This window comes from Triplophysa rosa, linkage group LG17, assembly GCF_024868665.1.
Source record: "Triplophysa rosa linkage group LG17, Trosa_1v2, whole genome shotgun sequence".
In the NCBI taxonomy this organism is placed as follows: domain Eukaryota; kingdom Metazoa; phylum Chordata; class Actinopteri; order Cypriniformes; family Nemacheilidae; genus Triplophysa; species Triplophysa rosa.
The window spans coordinates 19,763,516-19,782,044 of NC_079906.1; the positions used below are offsets into that span (position 1 = coordinate 19,763,516).

Consider the following 18,529-nt stretch of genomic DNA (forward strand, 5'->3'; position numbering starts at 1 on the left):
CCGTCTGGTCACCCCTCGGAAGAAAAAAAACAAGACCCGCAAATCCGTGGCCACAGTTTTGTAATTCGAAGAATATAGTGAGTACGGATTTAATTTAGAATCTGTGAGTACGGATTTTTAAACTGAGGGAACGAATTACAAAACTGGCCACGCATTTGCGGGTCTTGTTTTTCTTTCTCCGAGGTGTGACCAGACGGGCTCCGCAAATCAATGGAGGGTTAGATTAGGATTGTTCGAATTGATGCGGCGCAAGAACCGACAGGCGGATTACATCACGTTACCGCGAGGGTGAGTCAAAAGCGTATAGAGCAGTCGGCTCTAAACTCACTCTCGCGGTAGTGTGATGTCATCTGCTTGTCGGTTCTTGAGGCGCCGCATCAAATCGAACAAGCCTATTGTTTCCCCCGGTGGGCGTGGTTTTCAGATTATGACGCGTTGCGCTCTGTCTCTGGGTTGGTGAAATGTGCAACGCTCAGCAAAAGAAGTCCCACCTTCCTGCAAAAAGAACTCAAGGGGAGGGGTCGGAGAGAACGTGAACAACCTGGGGAAAGGTGTTTTTTGCGCAGTATGAGCTTAAAGGTCTAATTTTATGGTACAATAGAAATCGTATTTAATTTTTGATCGAACATAAGTTGTTTCCTTGTTACCTTAGCCATCGTTTTTTATGATTTAACGGCTTTCCCCAACTTAGTAGACAGGACTTGGTCTCGTATGTCTGAAGGAGTTGCAAATATGACCGCCAAGGGAAGACTTCACTAAATGGACTTTGGCCTTTTATACCGGTTCGTTTCGATTGTGTGGTGACTTGAATTGACTTGCTTATGTCACACGTGTCTAGACGTCATGTTTTTGCTGAATAGTCATTTCGGAGTCAGATGAGAAGATCAGCTGACCTTACAGTCACGCCAACTTGAGCTGCGGTGTTCTGGAGGTGAGAAAGCAATTCTGAAGGTGAAGAAAAACTTTTGTATATTTATTGTTTTCCCGTGCTTCTCTTTCAAAACAGTATGCTGATAATTTTAGGATTTGTAGTTTTGTGCATTTTAAATGACCCTGTAGTTAACTTAATTACTTGTACTCCACGGTAAAATTGGTACACTTATTTTTATGAGAAAATTATTAGAAAGCATAATACCGATTAAACACCGACCCTTGAAAATGTGAAACATGTGAGTGCTTGAACTACTGGAATGTGTTGAAGATGTGTACGTGTTACCTTTGACGCTTTTTGAGTCCTTTGACAGACAAATCTGATGTGACAAATTAATTACCTGTATTACTGTATTGTTGGTTAATGTCATTTATTTGTAAATAATTCGATAAAATATTTTGTATAAAATCATGCTTCGGTTACTTTAAATCTGAGATTTTTGTTACATCATCCATTTATTGGTATTTTTGCAAAGACCATAGCTTTCTGTTATCCGTCTAATATTATAAAATTAATCAAAAGTAAAAAGGCATGTACATGTATTATTTCGTTTTCAAATCATGTAAGCGACTTTTTTTCTTTGCATGTTTGCATGTGTTTTATTTGTTTATTATTTTTTACATTTCTTTTATTAATGCCATATAGTGAATACAAAGAGAAACATACACATTATATCAAACAAATATAAAGTATATACAGTCTGATTACGTATTACAGAAAAAAAGAGGATAGGGTGTTTCTTAATCAACAATAGAATATTTGCTTGTCATTTTATAAGCTCTAATTGCTAAATCTGTGAAGTTTTTATATTGCAGCGCTCTACGTCAGTCTTTAAAAATGCCGAATCTGCGAGATTGGTCAACATCCGTTTATGTGAAACCCGAACGAACCGAATGACATCGTCCAATCAGAGCGCTCAACGATCATCTCGTTGTTTTGACGACTTGTTTGTTTTCATCTGTCTGGTTTAGGAAACTGTGGACAAAAATCGACAAACCCGTGTACTGTTGACTAGACCAATTGAAGATCCACACTACAGGTAATGTGATGAACGTATTTATGTATGAAATATTTATCGTACTAGTTACGATTGGCTGTAAACGTACATCATTATTTTACAGCATTATTTACATTTACATTGCATTTATTAATTTGGCAGACGCTTTTATTCCAAGGCGTTTACAAGTAGGAGAGCATATAAACATTTTGTCAACACGCTAAACAGTACTGTTAGTTTACAAGGCCATGCTACTAAGAGTATTAAAGCAAGAGGAGTGAATGAACAAGATTTTTTATACACAAGACGGAATGCGGAACATGAATGTTTTGAGCTGTTTTTTTTATATCGTTTGTTCCATATATCCAGCGATGTCTGATGGCGTGTTTAAGCTCCGTAAGGACGGGAACTTAAGCTCTCTGTGCCCGAACGGGTCCGAGTGGGTTTGGGACGGGCTGGGTGAATGTGCTCAGGACGCCAGAGACGTGGCCAGTGTTATTCTCGGCCTGCTGTCTATAGTTTGCTTCATGGTGTCCTCAGTACCGTAAGTAACTCTTAACATTACTAGTACAAAGCAACATTGCTGTTGTTCACTTTACGCTGTTGTTTTTATTTTAAATCATCAGAGACACATTGTAGCACAGGGGTGGGCAACCTTTTTACCTGGAGATCAAGTTTTCGAATCCTTGTTAGGGCATTAAATTAAATCTTTTTTTATTGATTCCCAACTGAAATTTGATAACTACTGTAGTCTATGTGCGTGCAATTCCTTCTACCCTGTGTTTTATAAACACTTTTGTATTGAAAAAATGGCAAAACATTTGCACACTGTCATAAGACACATTATTATAATAATTTACAGTATACATCATTTTTATTCTTTTCAAATATTCCTCTAATTCAGGGGCGTGCAGTTAATCCCGAGGGGCCACGTGAGAAATGGGACTGTTAATTCTTAATTCTGCTCAATATTGAATTGATGGCTTTTAAAATGCAGTAAATATCTGATCTGCTGTGAGAAAAACTAATATACAGCTTACATCTGTTGTCATTTTTAGGCAATACTACAGTTCCTGCAAGACGGGGAATATGGACAGCGCTTTGTCCATTTGGTTTCTTTTACTGTGGCTGGGGGGTGACTTGTGCAATCTGGTGGGATCGTTTTTGGCCGATCAGCTTCCACTGCAGGTAAAGAGCGATTCAAAGGGTTTCTGCTTTTATACATATTGCCAGATTGAAGGATTATCCTGATTTTGCTGTTTGAGCCTGAGGCCTAATTTAAAACCATCGATGAGTTATTCTGTCAATCGCGAATGTCACTCCTGTCTTTTTTTTAATTCTTCTTCTTGTCTCTCCTTTAGACGTACACTGCTATATACTACGTCTTGGCAGACTTGCTAATGCTGTCGTTGTACTTGTACTACAAACTAAAGAACAAAGGAGGAAGGAGTGAGTTGGACATCAGATCTCATAACACATCTGAAAGACTTTGACTATGCCAGAAATGTTAGATCCTAGATATCCAAAGTTTAGATCGAGTTCACTAGTTCTTGCAATGGGATTTCTCTGAGACATTCCGTCATCTGTACTTGTGAAAACAATGCAGCATCCTACATAAGGTTAAACAGCAGAGTAATAAAGGTCATATCGTTTATCCTCCCTCATGTCATTTAAAACCTGTATGACTCTTTCTTCTGTGGAACACAAAAGAAGATATTTTGAGAAATGTCTCCGTGGTTTTGTCTCCGTACAATGAAAGTCAATTGGGGCCAGTGTTGTTTGGTTGCCAACATTCTTCAAAATATCTTCTTTTGTGTTCCGCATAAGAAAGTCATACAGGTTTGGAATGACATGAGGGTATATAAATAGTAAACAAATTAACATTTTTGGTTGAACTTTTTACTCGAAAAAACTCCTAATCCGAAGATCCTTTACTTCTACACTACATCACAAAAGTATACGTAATCGTTGCCTCTAAGCCGTACTCGAACGCATTTCCAGAAAATTCTTGCCATTTTCTATTTGCACTCGTGCTTCAAATGCCTCATACTGTAAATAAACTCATGCTGTACCTTGTGCCTCATATTCCTTTCGAACCCTAAGCGTTCCATCAGCATAGTGTTACTGCTTTTCTCCTGCAGACAGAGATGGTGCGCTGCTGAATACGGTCAGTGTGCTGTGTCTTCTGGGAATCTCCACTTCCATCCTCAGCTTTTCTCATTCAGCTGTTGATGATCAGATGCCCATGGGGTTCAAGGGGCGAGCGTTGCTGGCCATAGAGGAAAAAAAGAGTTCAGTGCAGGTAACTGGAGTTAGCTGTTTTAACGATAATGAATTGAATCAGAATCAGAAGAGCTTTATTGCCAAGTGGGCTTGCACACACAAGGAGTTTTCTTTGCGTTTGGAAGCTTCTAGTACACACATTCAACACAATGGCAAGATTTACAGTGTAAAAATATTTTAAAAAATGCATGTATAAAATAAAGACTACTGTACAGGAAATGGGAATAATAACATATAAGAGACATTGAACAGGGTAGTATATTGTTGAATTGACATATTTACAGATGGTATGTATGCTTGTGCAAATGAATAATGTTGTGTGCATCGTAATGTTCTTTGCTTTTAACATCGGGTTGCATTTAATTTATTTGTGATGTTTTTAGTATTTATTTGTTTAATTTTTCACTAGTTTAATATTGAATATTTTTATCATATTTTTCAGCCTTTTACAACAAAGGAAATTATAGGCTTCACTATTGGCTCTGTGTCATCAGTACTGTATCTGTGCTCCAGACTGCCACAGATTTACACCAATGTAAGTCTTTACAAACCTGTTAAAAACATATTTGCGTCATATTTCAGGTGATCACAACCAATAGAAAGTCCATTTAAAAGTAAAATTATATTCTTTACTCTCATTAAGTCGAAACTCGGCTTCATTTTTTGGGCTACTGTTAAATGTGACTTGTATGTTTTTTCATGATATTCAGTATCCTGTGTATCGTTCTTTATTGCTTTCAGACATTTGTTGTATCATAATGTTGTTACCTCTTACTGTATCGTAGTCGTTCCTTCTACTTTGATACTCAAAAGTTCTGAGACGTTTCAGAAGTCACGCTTCTACATTTACACATTTTAACGTTGTACAGTTGTTGCTGCTTAGTTGTAAAGTAAACATTTCTCACTGTCTGCAGTTACGAAGGAAGTCGACAGAGGGCGTGTCGTTTTTCTTGTTCGCGCTGGTGATTCTGGGAAACACTACATATGGCGTAAGTGTACTGCTGAAGAACCCGGATCGGGGTCAGGGAGAGACCAGTTACATCGTGCACCACCTCCCCTGGCTCATCGGCAGCCTGGGGACGCTGTCACTTGACCTTATAATATCCTTTTAAAGCACTGAGATGTTATGAGAGGATGATTTATTTCCAGCACAGTGATCTGCGGCCACTTAAAAATGGGGTGAAACATGTGAAGGTTTGTAAGAGTGTATAAAGTGCTTAAATTTATTGATTTAAGCAGTGGTTGTCTGCACTGCAATGCACGTTTTATAAATGCAGTTTTTTAAGCACCTCCAGCCTTTTTAAACGGAGAAGTGCAATATGTTTCTTTACCCGGCGTTAAAAGTTGGGTTTAAAAATAACATTACTATGTGTTACAGTTTATACAATTTGTCAGTTTGGGGTGGCTGTAAAATTCCTGAACCCTGACATAACTGTGTTGGTGCTAAATTGCATGCATTGATTTATTGATTAAGCTTGTTTTGAACGCTTGCAGTCAAAGGTCACAACACCTGATGTTGTGGGCAGTATTACATGAATGTTTTTGAGTTTGACCTTGTGGAGCAACTTAGTCACCCGCATATATCAACAAGGCATGGATAGTTGCCAAAACGACAATTTGTGTGTTGCATGTCACTAAAGTTATGTGACCTCATTTTTGCCCAAACCCATATTTCAACTTTTTGCCTTAACCCTTCATTTCAGATATCCGTACAGTTTATGACATACGGCAAATCCTCTCAGCATTCCACAGGTACAGGTGAAGAGACTGCTGCTCTCCTGCGTAACTGAATCAGATTGGTGGAGATGCTTGATTTTTTTTTTTCGGTCGGGCATCTCAAGTATTTGATTAGTTTTATTTATTTCTGGTTTTATCCATTGGTTTTATACCTCCTAGTCGATGTTCAAAGGTTTTTGTCTGATGGGAAAATATTTGCTTAAAATGTTTGCACCAAAGGGACTCACTTTTGCTACATTTGTACTGTACTTTAATATGTTTTTTGTAAAGCATGCAATCATGTGAAATGTGTTTTGTTCTTAATGGAACTGAATGCTTTGACGGGTCTAGCAGTCTGTAAGTATTAGTGGGGAGAAAGAATTGTAAAAATAATCCGACTTCTGTTTACTGTAATGTTAATAGGGTGTTATCATATAAATATGATCTTGGCATTGATTTTTTTTAATCTGTATATTGTTAGATGTATGGCCTGAAAGCAGTAGTTCACCTACAAAATGACATTTCAAACCTGTATGACTTTCTTTCTTCCGCAGAACACAAAAGAAGATATTTAGAAAAATGTTGGTAACCGAACAGCACAGCCCCCCATTCACTTCTGTTGTGACCAGTTAACAACATCTTCAAAATATCTTCTTTTGTGTTCTGCGGAATAAAGAAAGTCATACAGGTTTGAAATGACAAGAGGGGTGAGTAATTGATGACAGAATGATCATTTTGAAGGTGAACTACACCTTTAACTTGAATCATAACTGCACCTGTCAGTCAGTTGTAACTTCTTTTATTGAAGTTCTTTTATTTTATTTTCACCTGTTTCCTTGTTCTGTCATCGCACAACATTCACTAAAGTTTATTTTGTGACCAAACGTGTTTGAACCGTTCTGTTTGTTTACTTCATCGTATTCTTGATGACGTTTGGTTTTGATTTAAAGAAGAGATGGTTTGCATTCGGTTGCATTGGGAATTGATCAGTTTACAAAGGGTGGGTGTTTCACACTAAAATGGAGTCACGTCACGATGAATAGTTGCGGATCTGGGAGATGTTGAGGATTCTGTGTTCACTATTGGCAAGGTTATATAAAGACTGCTTTACCTGCCACGACTAGATTAGGCTATTGATGAAAAATAACCAGTAGTCCATAGATGGTGTCAGCAGAACACTTTTATTACGTTTTAATAAAAGATTACAAAACAATCGTGTTTTTCCTTAAAAATTGTGCCAAAAGAAGGTATCTAGAACTTTTTGGAACGTTTTAATGCACACCTACGATGGCTTAAAATATTGACAGCTCACTATATTTTTAAACAGCTTTAAAATCTCTCCATATGCTACCCCCAGGTCACATCAGCCGTTCCTGGAAAACACATCAGTGTTGTTTTTCCTCATTATAACAGTCACTGTCATCAGCATCCTGTGAGTTAAGAGCATCAGGGTGGGTCTGTAACCCTCTCAGTGTCCCCTCTGCCCCCAGCGAAGGACGTGAAGGGCCCACACACGGAGTGAAAGAGGGAGCAGGGTCTCCGTGTGTGTGTGTGTGTGTGTGTGTGTGTGTTTGTATGTGTGTGTGTGTGTCACTGAGAATGTGGGAGTGTGTCGGGATGGTTGTGAAATCCTGGCTGAGACGAGAAAGTTCTCGGATGCTCAGCAGGAAGAACCGGAGATAGCGAGAGGCGCTCATCCATCAGTTGGATGAACTGGGGCTGTTTATAAACACTGGGCTGCTGGGAATGTCCTAATGAGACTGTATGTTGCTATCTCACTCTGTAGAAGTCAGTCATTACTTAAACGCTTCTACGCTCCCATTTTCAATTTGTGTTCAACAGGCCCAAACTGTTAGATATCGACCGTAACTGTTGATCTTAAAACCGTGATGCACTAATCTAATGGGCCGCACTGACTCATCTGTGTGACGGGACAACATTATCGACCCCTGTGTTTAAACTGCATGTGAGACCAAAGACACGTACTGGTAAGTATTTGAGTTAACGGTTTGGGTTGGCTGGGGCTGTTTGTTCTGCGTATGTGTCTCTTCCTGTGCGCATTTGGCAAGTGTTGGACGTCAGGGGTTCAACTGCTGTCAACATCACGAGTCAAGCTGAGATCCAGCACGCGCAACATCAGAGCCGGTGAGTACACCAAAAATTACTGATACTTAACTGCTCTGAAGTTTTAGCTTTAAAAATGTTGATCTAATGGCTAAATGAAAAAAAAAAACATTTACTTGGGAACCCTGAAGTTGGTTGAGTGTGTGCGCCGAGTATTATTGTATCGTATGTATCAGGCCTGTTTTGAGATTTTTATTATGTGCTGATGTGTTTTTTGGGGGGGGGATTTGTAATGGTTATTTATGACATTACTTTTAATTAAAAGTTTAAATGAAACTGTAATGGTCAGAACACTGCAGGAATCAGCTTGATGGATAATAAAAAATAAATAAAATAAAAATTTTGTAAGTGCTGTGTACAGCATCTGCCCTGTCTATAATGTTTAGATTATGTAATGTAAAAAAACTAGGCCTACTGTAATTTTACATCATTTTACTTTTTATTTACAGTTTTTTCATATAATGTAAAACACTGTAATATTACCGAACTGTATTTTTTTATTTAAAAAAAATGTTTTAAATGCATTTTCAAATGACAGAAAAAGACTGCAAATTTACATGTTATTTTATGTGGAAAAAGCTATCGTTTTATGGTATTTTTCTGGTGGCCCAGCTGTTTTTACAGGATTTTTTTTCAATCTATATAGGGAAAAAAATCCTGTATTCTGCGGCGCCAGAAAAGACCATAAAATAGATTTTTTTTTCACGTAAAATGACATGTCTGTTCAGAACGTTACAAGCAGCTCTGGACTTTAGTCCGACACCCCCCTATAACTGTTCCTGTGCAAGGCCGTCTGATCTAAGAGTCTGATTTCTCGCTCGAATCTGTAAACATGCTCAGGCCAGCCTACTGCAGACAATGAACAAACATGAAGCATGATAACACTACATGATAACATGACTAATACACTGAGAGATGAAGAGAAAGAGATGAAGGAAATCAGTGTTGGAGTGTTTCATTGCACATGTGGTGCTGCTGTGGATTAAGTGGTTGGGACATTTCAAGATGTTTATTGTGATGAGTAGGGATGGGAATGTGTGGAATTTAACAATTCCGGCTCTTTAACATTCCATTAATGATTCTTCCCGTGTGTAATGAAGACCTTGCAAAGTGTCTCATAGACCATTAAGTGCATGTTACAGGATTTAAAGTTGGACAGGATTTGCAGTTCATTATGCTAGGAAAACCTCTGACTGACCCTTACAAAAAATAAGTATACTTCAAGTTAATTTGATCAAGTATACTTAAGTAAAGTTCAAGGATATTGTAAGTTTACTTTATGTATGTATACTAATACCTTTATACTATAGACGTATACTTGTAGGTGTACCATATGGAACCAAATTAGCCCACTGTGTAGTTTATAAAGGTGTACTTTACTTAAAATTTAAGATCACAACTGTTTCAACTATTTTCCTCATTTGTACTGCAACTACACCACAAGTGAACTTATAAGTATATGAATCGTTTACTAGGTCAATACTTATGGCACATTTTAATTCATATAAGTACACTTTGAAGTGTACTAAACTACAAGTTTAGTAGTTTTTATAATGCAAGTCTACTTGTAAGTACATATATTAAGAATATATTTTTGCAAGTATATACTGTAAGTATACTACTATGTTCCTATTTATGTATGAATTTTTATACTTGAAATATACTTTTAACTGTACTTTAGGAAGTATTCTAATAAGTGCCATTTTAAAATTATATCTGAGACGTACATATTAAGTGGACTGAAAGTACTTATTTTTAAGTTGTATTAATATTGTTATACGTTATATTAATATATCAATAGTATATTAATAGCACACTTGAATAAACTTCTTTTTTTGTACATTTTTGACAGATCGAAAACATCTAAAATGATTCAGAATTTAGATGTTCAAAAGCTGTTAACATCACAAATTCATTCAGTTTTAAATTGATCTACAGGTTGGTTTAACTTTAGTGAGCAGTGTGTTCTTACATGGGAAATTTTTATGTAAAACCATCAACCAGTATTACAGTAAGCTAAACATCTCTATTTATATACTTGCTGTTTATGCAGTTTGTAAATAAAATGAATGTGAAACTCCATTCTCATTATTAGCGTCTCGCTTTTTCTAACCCCGTCTGCATTGAAACAGTTCATGAAGTTCATTAAGGTCCATTTTCAACATTGTAGATTTTTTTTAGTAAAGAACCCACAATCATCGTGATGGATGGCAATGGAGAGAAAACAAAAAATGTCCCTCCCTTGGATCACAAAGGCATTAATCTATTTCGACACAAACCCGCAAATGAGGCGAAGCTCATGGCTACCACAATTACACTACTGAAGATGTTCTCTATCAGCTTAATTAGAGCCGGGGGGGGGGGGATGGGGCACGTGTGTGTGTCCTAATCTGATGGTTTTAGGAAAGCCTGCCCCCTCTCCCCTGACCTCCACGGGGTCTGAAGTCTGTCGGGTGGGAAGGTTAGATTCCTACGATCCTTAGTCTTTCCAATGTCAAAGATTAACTGCATGACAAACAGAGCCATGGCGTATAAACACTCCCTAAAGCTCCAGAGATGAGCCGAATGTCACTCTGTATCGTCCTCTTGGGGATAAAGAGCATTTTCCACATTGCCACACAAAACACTGAGATCCTCAAAATGAAAATAAATTAGACAAGAGGCATTAAAGTTTAAAGATGAATCTGATATAAATGAAGCCTATGAATTTGCCAAGAATGAAACAACATCTGTTGGCAGTTGTTTGGTGTCGGATAATATGTTAGGCTTATGTTTGGGCCCCAATCCAATTCTATCATTAATAAAACTGGTCTTATTTGCCAAAATTTGGGTAGTTTTGTCTTTATTCATTATTTCTGGATGTATTGTGTCCAGTGTCTGTTTCGACTGAAACAAATCTCATGAATGTTATAAATTCACCCAACAGCAATGTGAAAGACTGAAAGAATGCAAAGACGCATGAAAACTGTAAAAAACTGACTTATTCCATCATATATTCGCTTTAAAACTGGTTCTAAAATGCATGTAAAAAATATATTTTGAAGAATATTGGTAATCGAACAACAGCGGCACACATTTACTTGCATTGGTTTTGTGTCCATACAATAGAAGTGAATGCTGTTGTTCGGTTACAAACATTCTTCAAAATATCTTCTTTTGTGTTCTGCAGAAAAAAGAAAGTCATACAGCTTTGAAATGACAAGAGGGTGAGTAAATGAAGACAACATTTTCATTGTTAGGTGATCAAACCCATGGTTTGGTCAAATATGAACATTTTCTGGGTTCATTCATTCATTTTGTGTGTGTGTGTAGAGAAATGAATCCAAGAAGCAGGCGTAAAACTAGTGGTTTCAGATCCACTTTTGAATCGTATTGTTCCAGCACAAGTGTGCAAGCTCAGATCAGTCACAAAATGGATGCTGATTCTTGAAAGTCATCTACAGGCCGAGCGCGTTGAGACGTCCAGGACAAGCCTTTTCTCTGAAACTCTTGCCAGAGCATCTGTTGAGACACCAGTGCTTCGTCTCTCGTCTTATTCTCACAGTTCTTCATCTCCTCTCAGAGCCCCAGAGGAGCACAGATGGAGATCTCCGCAGCCTTTTCTGTGTTCTGTCATAACCTTTTCGTGACAGTGACGCCTAAAATAGCCGGGGCTGGAGAGATTGCTGCTGTCAGAGCCCTAAAATAATGTAGTAGCAGATGAAGATCCTCATGTTTTTGTGCTCTTTTAGAGGTCCAGACGTGGTCAGTGAAGCGTGGCGATCTGACAGTAAAGATGAGAGAGGGGACAGATCCCGGGATGAGCATGTCCATCGGCAGCTACCTTTCTGCGTCTGACGCGTTTGACATAACAGAGCCTCCGCAGTACTATGGTAAGATTATACTTTATTATCGCTTCAGCACTCTTTTTTCAAGGAATTGCAATATTATCAAAACACTTTATGATGGAAATTTTGGGGTGGTGTAGCCTTTGCGGTTAGAGATCTAAACTGGTAAAAGGGGTTGCACCTTGCATGTCTATTTATTAAATTATTTGTCTAATTTGATTGAGCATTCAACTGTTAGCTATTCCTTTTTATGTCACCAAATGTGATACAACATTTCTAGTAACTGTACAGGTAATGTTGCATGTTAAGAATTTGTTTTAATGTCAGGTTAAAGGGAAACCTTTAACCCAAAATGAAAATTCTGTCATCATTTACTCGCCCTGAAGTTGTTCCAAACCTGTATACATGATGAACACAACGAATATATTTGGTAAAATGTTAGCAACTGACATTTCTTGGACATTATTGACTACCATAGTGGGAAAATATATTGTATCTTTTTTTGCTCTGTCGCACACAAAAGAAGATATTTTGAAGAATGTAGGGAAGTAAACAGTTCTTGGGCACCTTTGACTACACTTGTATTGTCGTCAATGATGTCCCAGAAATGTCAGTTGCTAACATTTTCCAAAAATCTGTCCTTGTGTTCAACAGAACAAATGTTTTGGGTGGAGTATCCCTTTAATTGTGACATTTTTTGCGGTAATCTCATTGTCAAAAAAGTGTCCAATCCTTAATTTGACAAGGTCTTCTCGAGACGTAGTTACTGTCCAAATAGTGCATTCATTTCTTTCTGTCAGTATGATGACGGGAAGGCCGGTCAATGATTGTATTTTAGCAAAGCTTCTCACCAACATGAATGTTTACAGAAAACCTCAGTGGTTTACAAACAGAAAAGAAAAGTGACGTGCTATCCTTATCGGGACGTAAACCATCTGTGAGAAAGACAGGAGTGAAGGCCAGGAAACAGACCACCGGATAGACCGGATAATTATGGATGACAAGGAAAGAGATGAATTGGGTGTAAATGGATTGAAGACTTCAAGCTAATTGTATTTATTTTACTTCAATTAGTTTACCCTAAAATGATTTCAGAACGAATCGCTCTTTTTAAATGGTCTCAATGACTCGAGCCATTCAGTGGTTTCCGACAAATTTTCATATTTAAACTAATCCTTCATTTTTTTATTTCACACTTCTAATGTTAAATAATATTAGGCCCATATAAGGGTCATTCTTAGTTCTTAAAGGGACAGAGACTCAAAAATATACATTCTGTCATTATTTATTTTCCCTCATGTAATTCAAAATCTGTACATGACTCTTTCTTCTGTGAAACACAAAAGCATATTTTTGGAAAAATGTGTGTTTTCTAACTCAATAGGGACCAGTGTTGTTTGTTTACCAACGTTCTTCAAAATATCTTCTTTTGTGTTCTGCTGAAGAAAGAAAGTCTTACAGGTTTGGAATGAGGGTGAATAAATGATGAGAGAATTTGGGGTGCACTATCTCTTTAAGAAAAAAAAAGCATTCTCGCTTGTGCAGATGTGCTTCAGACATTCTGCCAGCAGTGACGTTTGTTCTCTCAATGGAGAATCTCACATCTAAAATCCATCTTTGTAACCCTGCATCCATAAAAAAAAAGCTATTACAGAGACTCCATTCAGTATAACAAAGCAAAGCAAACAGCAATCATAAACAGAACCGTAACCTCTTCAGCTGCATCCGGTTTCCAGACACAGAAAAGATTCAAAAGGTCCTGATCTCTTTTTTTTATTACATCCCAAGGCCTCATAGTCGAATGTGAAAATGCAACAAGTTTCTTGTGAAACATTTGCAGTCGTTTCATGTGTCGCTTATGTTCTTGCTGCAGATGTTCTTGTGGATCCTTTGGGCTGTTCTTACCAGGATCCGGATCTACAGAGCTCTATCTATGGCCAGCAGACGTTTAGCCCCATCAATGTGCAGTTCTCGATGTACGGTGCTCCAAACGGTCAACCGTGTAACCCGCCCTACCCCTACAGCCATCAGTGTTCTGAATACACATTTGAGCCGGACGCAGAGGTCCAAAGCCTGGGAAGAGGCAGCGGTGTCGGTCTTCCTCTGATGAAAAGACAAAGGATGACCCACGGAGCTCGAGTGAAGGGCCAAGATGAGCTGTGTGTGGTGTGTGGTGATAAAGCCTCGGGATATCACTATAATGCTCTCACCTGTGAGGGCTGCAAAGGTAGATACCAGAGCCAATCCTTTCTACACGCAGGTTGCGTAGGGCCCCTGCACCACCAGGGGGCCCCCTTGAGTTGCCAATCAAAAAACGCTATTGTAAACGAGACACTATTTTTATAACTTGTGGATTCAACTTCAGAGGAATCTTTTGGAAAAATATATATGATATAAAATAATATAATCAAAATACTTAATTGATTAATTTCTGTTAAATACTTGTATATGGGTGGCAGCCAGGTAATGACATACACATGATGTCCTGATATGCATCTTATGACCATGGATTCAAAACGAAACTATCCATCTAGAGCGAAAAAAACGGCAACAACGCACAGCAAAAGAACAAGAAGCCATGTGTTTTTGTACTATTTTAAAGTCTTATTTAGTTTTGCCAAATGATGCAATAAATTGCAACAAAACAATTCTCCAGTACCCTACAGATTTACAAATTCAGTATCTGTATTTCATTTGCCCATGATAATATCTAATGTTTAGTTTGTGCCATCCCATTTAGAGAAGTATTTATGTGTTTTCATATGCTTGGTTTTCTTGAGTAAACTGTATTTGTCATGTTTTATTTTCGTTAGTAAATCACTCATTTGGTTTGTAAAAACAGCGTTTGCGTGTTATCGTTTTTTGACAGCTAGATGGTTCCAGGGCCACGCGTTTTGTCAATTAGAATTGAATAAAATTTTATACTTAATTGTTCTTACTGTCAGTTTAACCTGTACGACAGAACACAAAAGAAGATATTTTGAAGAACCAAATAACTTTGGCCCTAATTGACTTCCAATATATGGACGCAAAACCATTGAGACATTCCTCAAAGTATCCTCTGTCCTTGTGTTGCACAGAAGAAAGAGTCTTATACAGGTTTTAAATGACATGAGGGTGAATTTTAACTATCCATTTAAACTCAAACAAGATTTGACTTCTTTCAGGTTTCTTCAGACGCAGCGTGACCAAAAAGGCCGTGTACCGCTGTAAGAGTGGCGGCAGCTGTGAGATGGATATGTACATGCGCAGAAAGTGTCAGGACTGCAGACTGCGCAAATGCAGAGCCGTCGGGATGCTGGCAGAGTGTGAGATTGATGCGAAGCTTTTAAACTGACGTCATTCTTGTTGTTTTCTGCTGCCTCTATAGCATTATAAGTAGTTCAATCATTCATTCAATCAGGTCATTTGCTCCCTTGTCAATATGACTTTGTGTGCAGAACACAAAATATTTAATATAATAACTTATAGTTTATATTATATTATATTTATCCAGTGACATCAAACTGATATTTCCCATGAAATTATACACAACAGCTCAAATTATGAATCATTATTACAAGTTTACCATTGTGATTCGGGGTAAGTCAAAGTGATTGTTCACCCAGAAGTGAAAATGTTGTCATCATTTGCTCACCCTCTTGTCATTTCAAACCTTTTATGACTTCCTTCCACAGAACACAAAAGAAGATATTTCGAAGAAAGTCGGTAACTGAACAGCACTGACCTCCATTCACTTCTATTGAATGGACACAAAACCAATGCAAGTAAATGGGGGCCAGTTAACAACGTTCTTCAAAATATCTTCTTTTGTGTGTTCTGCGGAAGAAAGTAAGTCATACAGGTTTGTAACGACAAGACTGATGACAGAATTTTTATTTTGGGCTGAAACAGTTTTGAAGACTGATTTTTAATAATAATAACTCAACTCTTTTTTTTTTTGCAAAGCAAACAAACACATAAACAAACAAAGGATATACAGTAGATATAGATTGGAGCTTGTTCTCCAAGAAAGCACCCCAGAAGCACCTCATAGGTTTTGGATTAGACTCTCTCCATTTTTGCTCTTCAAAATGTAGAAACATTTTAAGATGCTTCTTTACAGAAATACCTTACAGTTAGTACCATAAAATGCCGCCAACATTAGTGTCTCCTTTCCAGGTCTGCTTACTGAGGTCCAGTGCCAATCTAAGAGATTAAGGAAGGGCTCCAAGCACAGAGGACACAACGGGTCAACACGCGGAGCTGAAGATGATGACTGTTCTGAAAGCAGAAGTGTCTCATCTACCACACGGGTAACACCCTACCCCTCAATCACACCAATTTACATGTCAATATTTTACAACATTGAAGAGTTACTGTGCTTGCAGGTATCATCTGGTTTTTCTAGAGAGCAGAGATGCATTCTGAATAAAATTGTTGAGGCTTATCGTAGATACATAATTCAAGACAACGTCAGTTGCCGGGTATGACAAATTAGTTTCATTCATTCATTCATTCATAAATTAATAAATTAATAAATGAATTAATTATATATATATATATACATACATACAAATAACTTTTATATATATAAATGGTATACACTATATATATAGAAAGGATGTGTTCTTGGAGTTCACTTGGTAGAGCAATGTGGTTTTGATCTCTTGGAACACACATATAAAATGTATCGTTTTGGGTTCCCCAAAAAGCTTCAGTCAAAGAATCTTTTCATAGTCTGAAGAACCCCTTTCACTACAGAGAACCTTTTGTGGACCCTTTAGTTTGGAAAAAAAAAGTGTCTGTCTAAGGAATTAAATGTAAAGAAATAACCGGCCTGTACGATTTCTTTCCCCATGCAGGTGCCTCTGTGGTCAAGTTTAACGAACAGTGTTGACCTGACCCCCCCGCAGACAGAGAAGCTTTTACAATTTTCAGGGAGTGTACCTGGTTAGTTTCCTTACTACATATCATACATTTCTTGCAAATCACGTTTTGGTGACTCGTTTGTGTTATCTGCTCTTTAGGGTTCGAGCTTTTAGAAAGTTCTGACCAGACCACGCTCTTATCCAGCTCCTTAGTTGAAGTCATGTTCCTGCTTCTCGCTCATCAGTTCTCAGACAACCCCACAAGTGTCAGCACTGGTATTAACGTACAATAGTTCATAAATAAATGCTGTTCTGTTTATCAAAAATGACTTGATTGTTCGGTGCGATTTTTGTTGTCTCTTACAAGCTTTACAACCTGGAAGTCTGAATAACTTAAACTCTGACTGGGTAAAAACTTCCAAGATTGGGAACAACCATAGGATGGCACATTCAGGTGGTTATTACAAATTTCACATCGCATGCACAGACAAATTTGAGTTATTATTTAACCAATACATGTAATTATACCAACAAATTGATTCATCATTTTGCCTAAAAAAGCAAAGGTTTTGGTAAAGATGTGATTTTGTTTTTGTTCAGGACTGAACGATGAGCTCTTGAGGTCGGTGGTAAATTTCCTTCACAGCATGGTTGCCATTGCAGTGACAGAGGCTGAATATGCACTTCTTACTGCGACTGCAGTATTGTGTTCAGGTCTGTCCATTAAAATGTATTAAAACACTGGAAGTTTTCATGGATTGAACTGATGACAAAGCAATGTTTCATTAATCAAAAAATTGTAAGGAACATCAAACGGTACAATTCGAAATATAATTTAAGCAAAGTTATTTTTAGTAAGTAGCCTACTAATAGTATACTTGTAAGTGTCTTTTTTGTAAGGGCTGTTTGGGTGATTTTTTAATGATTTCGTCATCTGTTGTGAAGCAGACAGGCCCTCTCTGCGTGCGGTGGCTTGTGTGGAGAGCTTACAGGAGTTTGTTTTGGAGCTGTTGTCCAGACTCTGCTGTTGTAATCCAGGTGCAGCTCAGGGTCCACGACGCTTCGCCCGTCTCCTGGGTCGACTGACAGAACTGAGAACACTACGACACAATCAACTTACTCTTCTTCCACAACATCTCTGGGACATGCAGTCCTGAGACCGCCTGTAGAGAGATTTATACATTGATTATTGTTCTAAACAAAACTAGTAAAAGTCAAATGTACTGTTGGTTATATGTGCAAATGAACAGTTTATTTCCAAAATGCGATAACTCCATCTTAAAATCATGTTTTTGTATTGTGCGTTCCAATTAATATCAATCAAACTGCAGTTGGTTTGTTTTGATTTAAGCCAAAATAACTCAGAATTCAGCTAACACAATAAAACACAATAAAAACATGATTTTTTAATTTTTTTAAAACAGAGGTGTCTCATTTTGGAAACAACTCTTCAAATATAGTTTAGCTAAAAATATGTTGGTATGCAATAAATAAAAACTCTTCCTTTGGCGTTTTTGGATGCAATTTTGGTCTTTTTTTATATAAAAAATTGTCAATGAAAAATAAAAATTTAACCTAAATGTAAAGTATACCGCGATTGCTATATATGCTTACATTATTTCTGTTGCGTTATTTCGATTGCTTACCTTCTGCACCATATGAGACATTTCCAACTAAACATCAAAATATTTCCTACTTTTTGCCATTAATTCTGTCTGCTATCAATAAGAATGTCAGACAATAAGAATGAGATTGGAATTTTTGGATTAAATTATTCAGACATTGTTACAGTATCATTCAC

General features: G+C 37.5%; 2 protein-coding genes across 3 annotated transcripts; both read left to right on the top strand.

The window, feature by feature from the left end:
* The first annotated feature begins 489 nt into the window (after positions 1-489).
* On the top strand, positions 490-7,103 carry slc66a1 (solute carrier family 66 member 1). 2 transcript variants are annotated; one of them, XM_057357451.1, is made up of 9 exons: positions 490-951; positions 1,903-1,970; positions 2,298-2,472; positions 2,987-3,116; positions 3,290-3,377; positions 4,070-4,230; positions 4,654-4,746; positions 5,126-5,311; positions 5,915-7,103. In XM_057357451.1, exons 3-9 carry the CDS (start codon positions 2,300-2,302, stop codon positions 5,999-6,001), a joined length of 918 nt encoding a protein of 305 aa, XP_057213434.1. In that variant the 5' UTR covers positions 490-951; positions 1,903-1,970; positions 2,298-2,299; the 3' UTR covers positions 6,002-7,103. The 2 variants fall into 2 exon arrangements, with proteins under 2 accessions (XP_057213434.1, XP_057213435.1); XM_057357452.1 differs by having other exon boundaries at positions 490-931.
* Positions 7,104-7,260: 157 nt separating this feature from the next.
* On the top strand, positions 7,261-18,233 carry nr1h5 (nuclear receptor subfamily 1, group H, member 5). The gene is made up of 11 exons (XM_057357450.1): positions 7,261-8,072; positions 11,783-11,923; positions 13,752-14,105; positions 15,046-15,186; positions 16,040-16,173; positions 16,249-16,344; positions 16,723-16,810; positions 16,888-17,004; positions 17,096-17,182; positions 17,329-17,442; positions 17,677-18,233. Exons 1-11 carry the CDS (start codon positions 7,967-7,969, stop codon positions 17,883-17,885), a joined length of 1,587 nt encoding a protein of 528 aa, XP_057213433.1. The 5' UTR covers positions 7,261-7,966; the 3' UTR covers positions 17,886-18,233.
* The last annotated feature ends 296 nt before the right edge of the window (positions 18,234-18,529 follow it).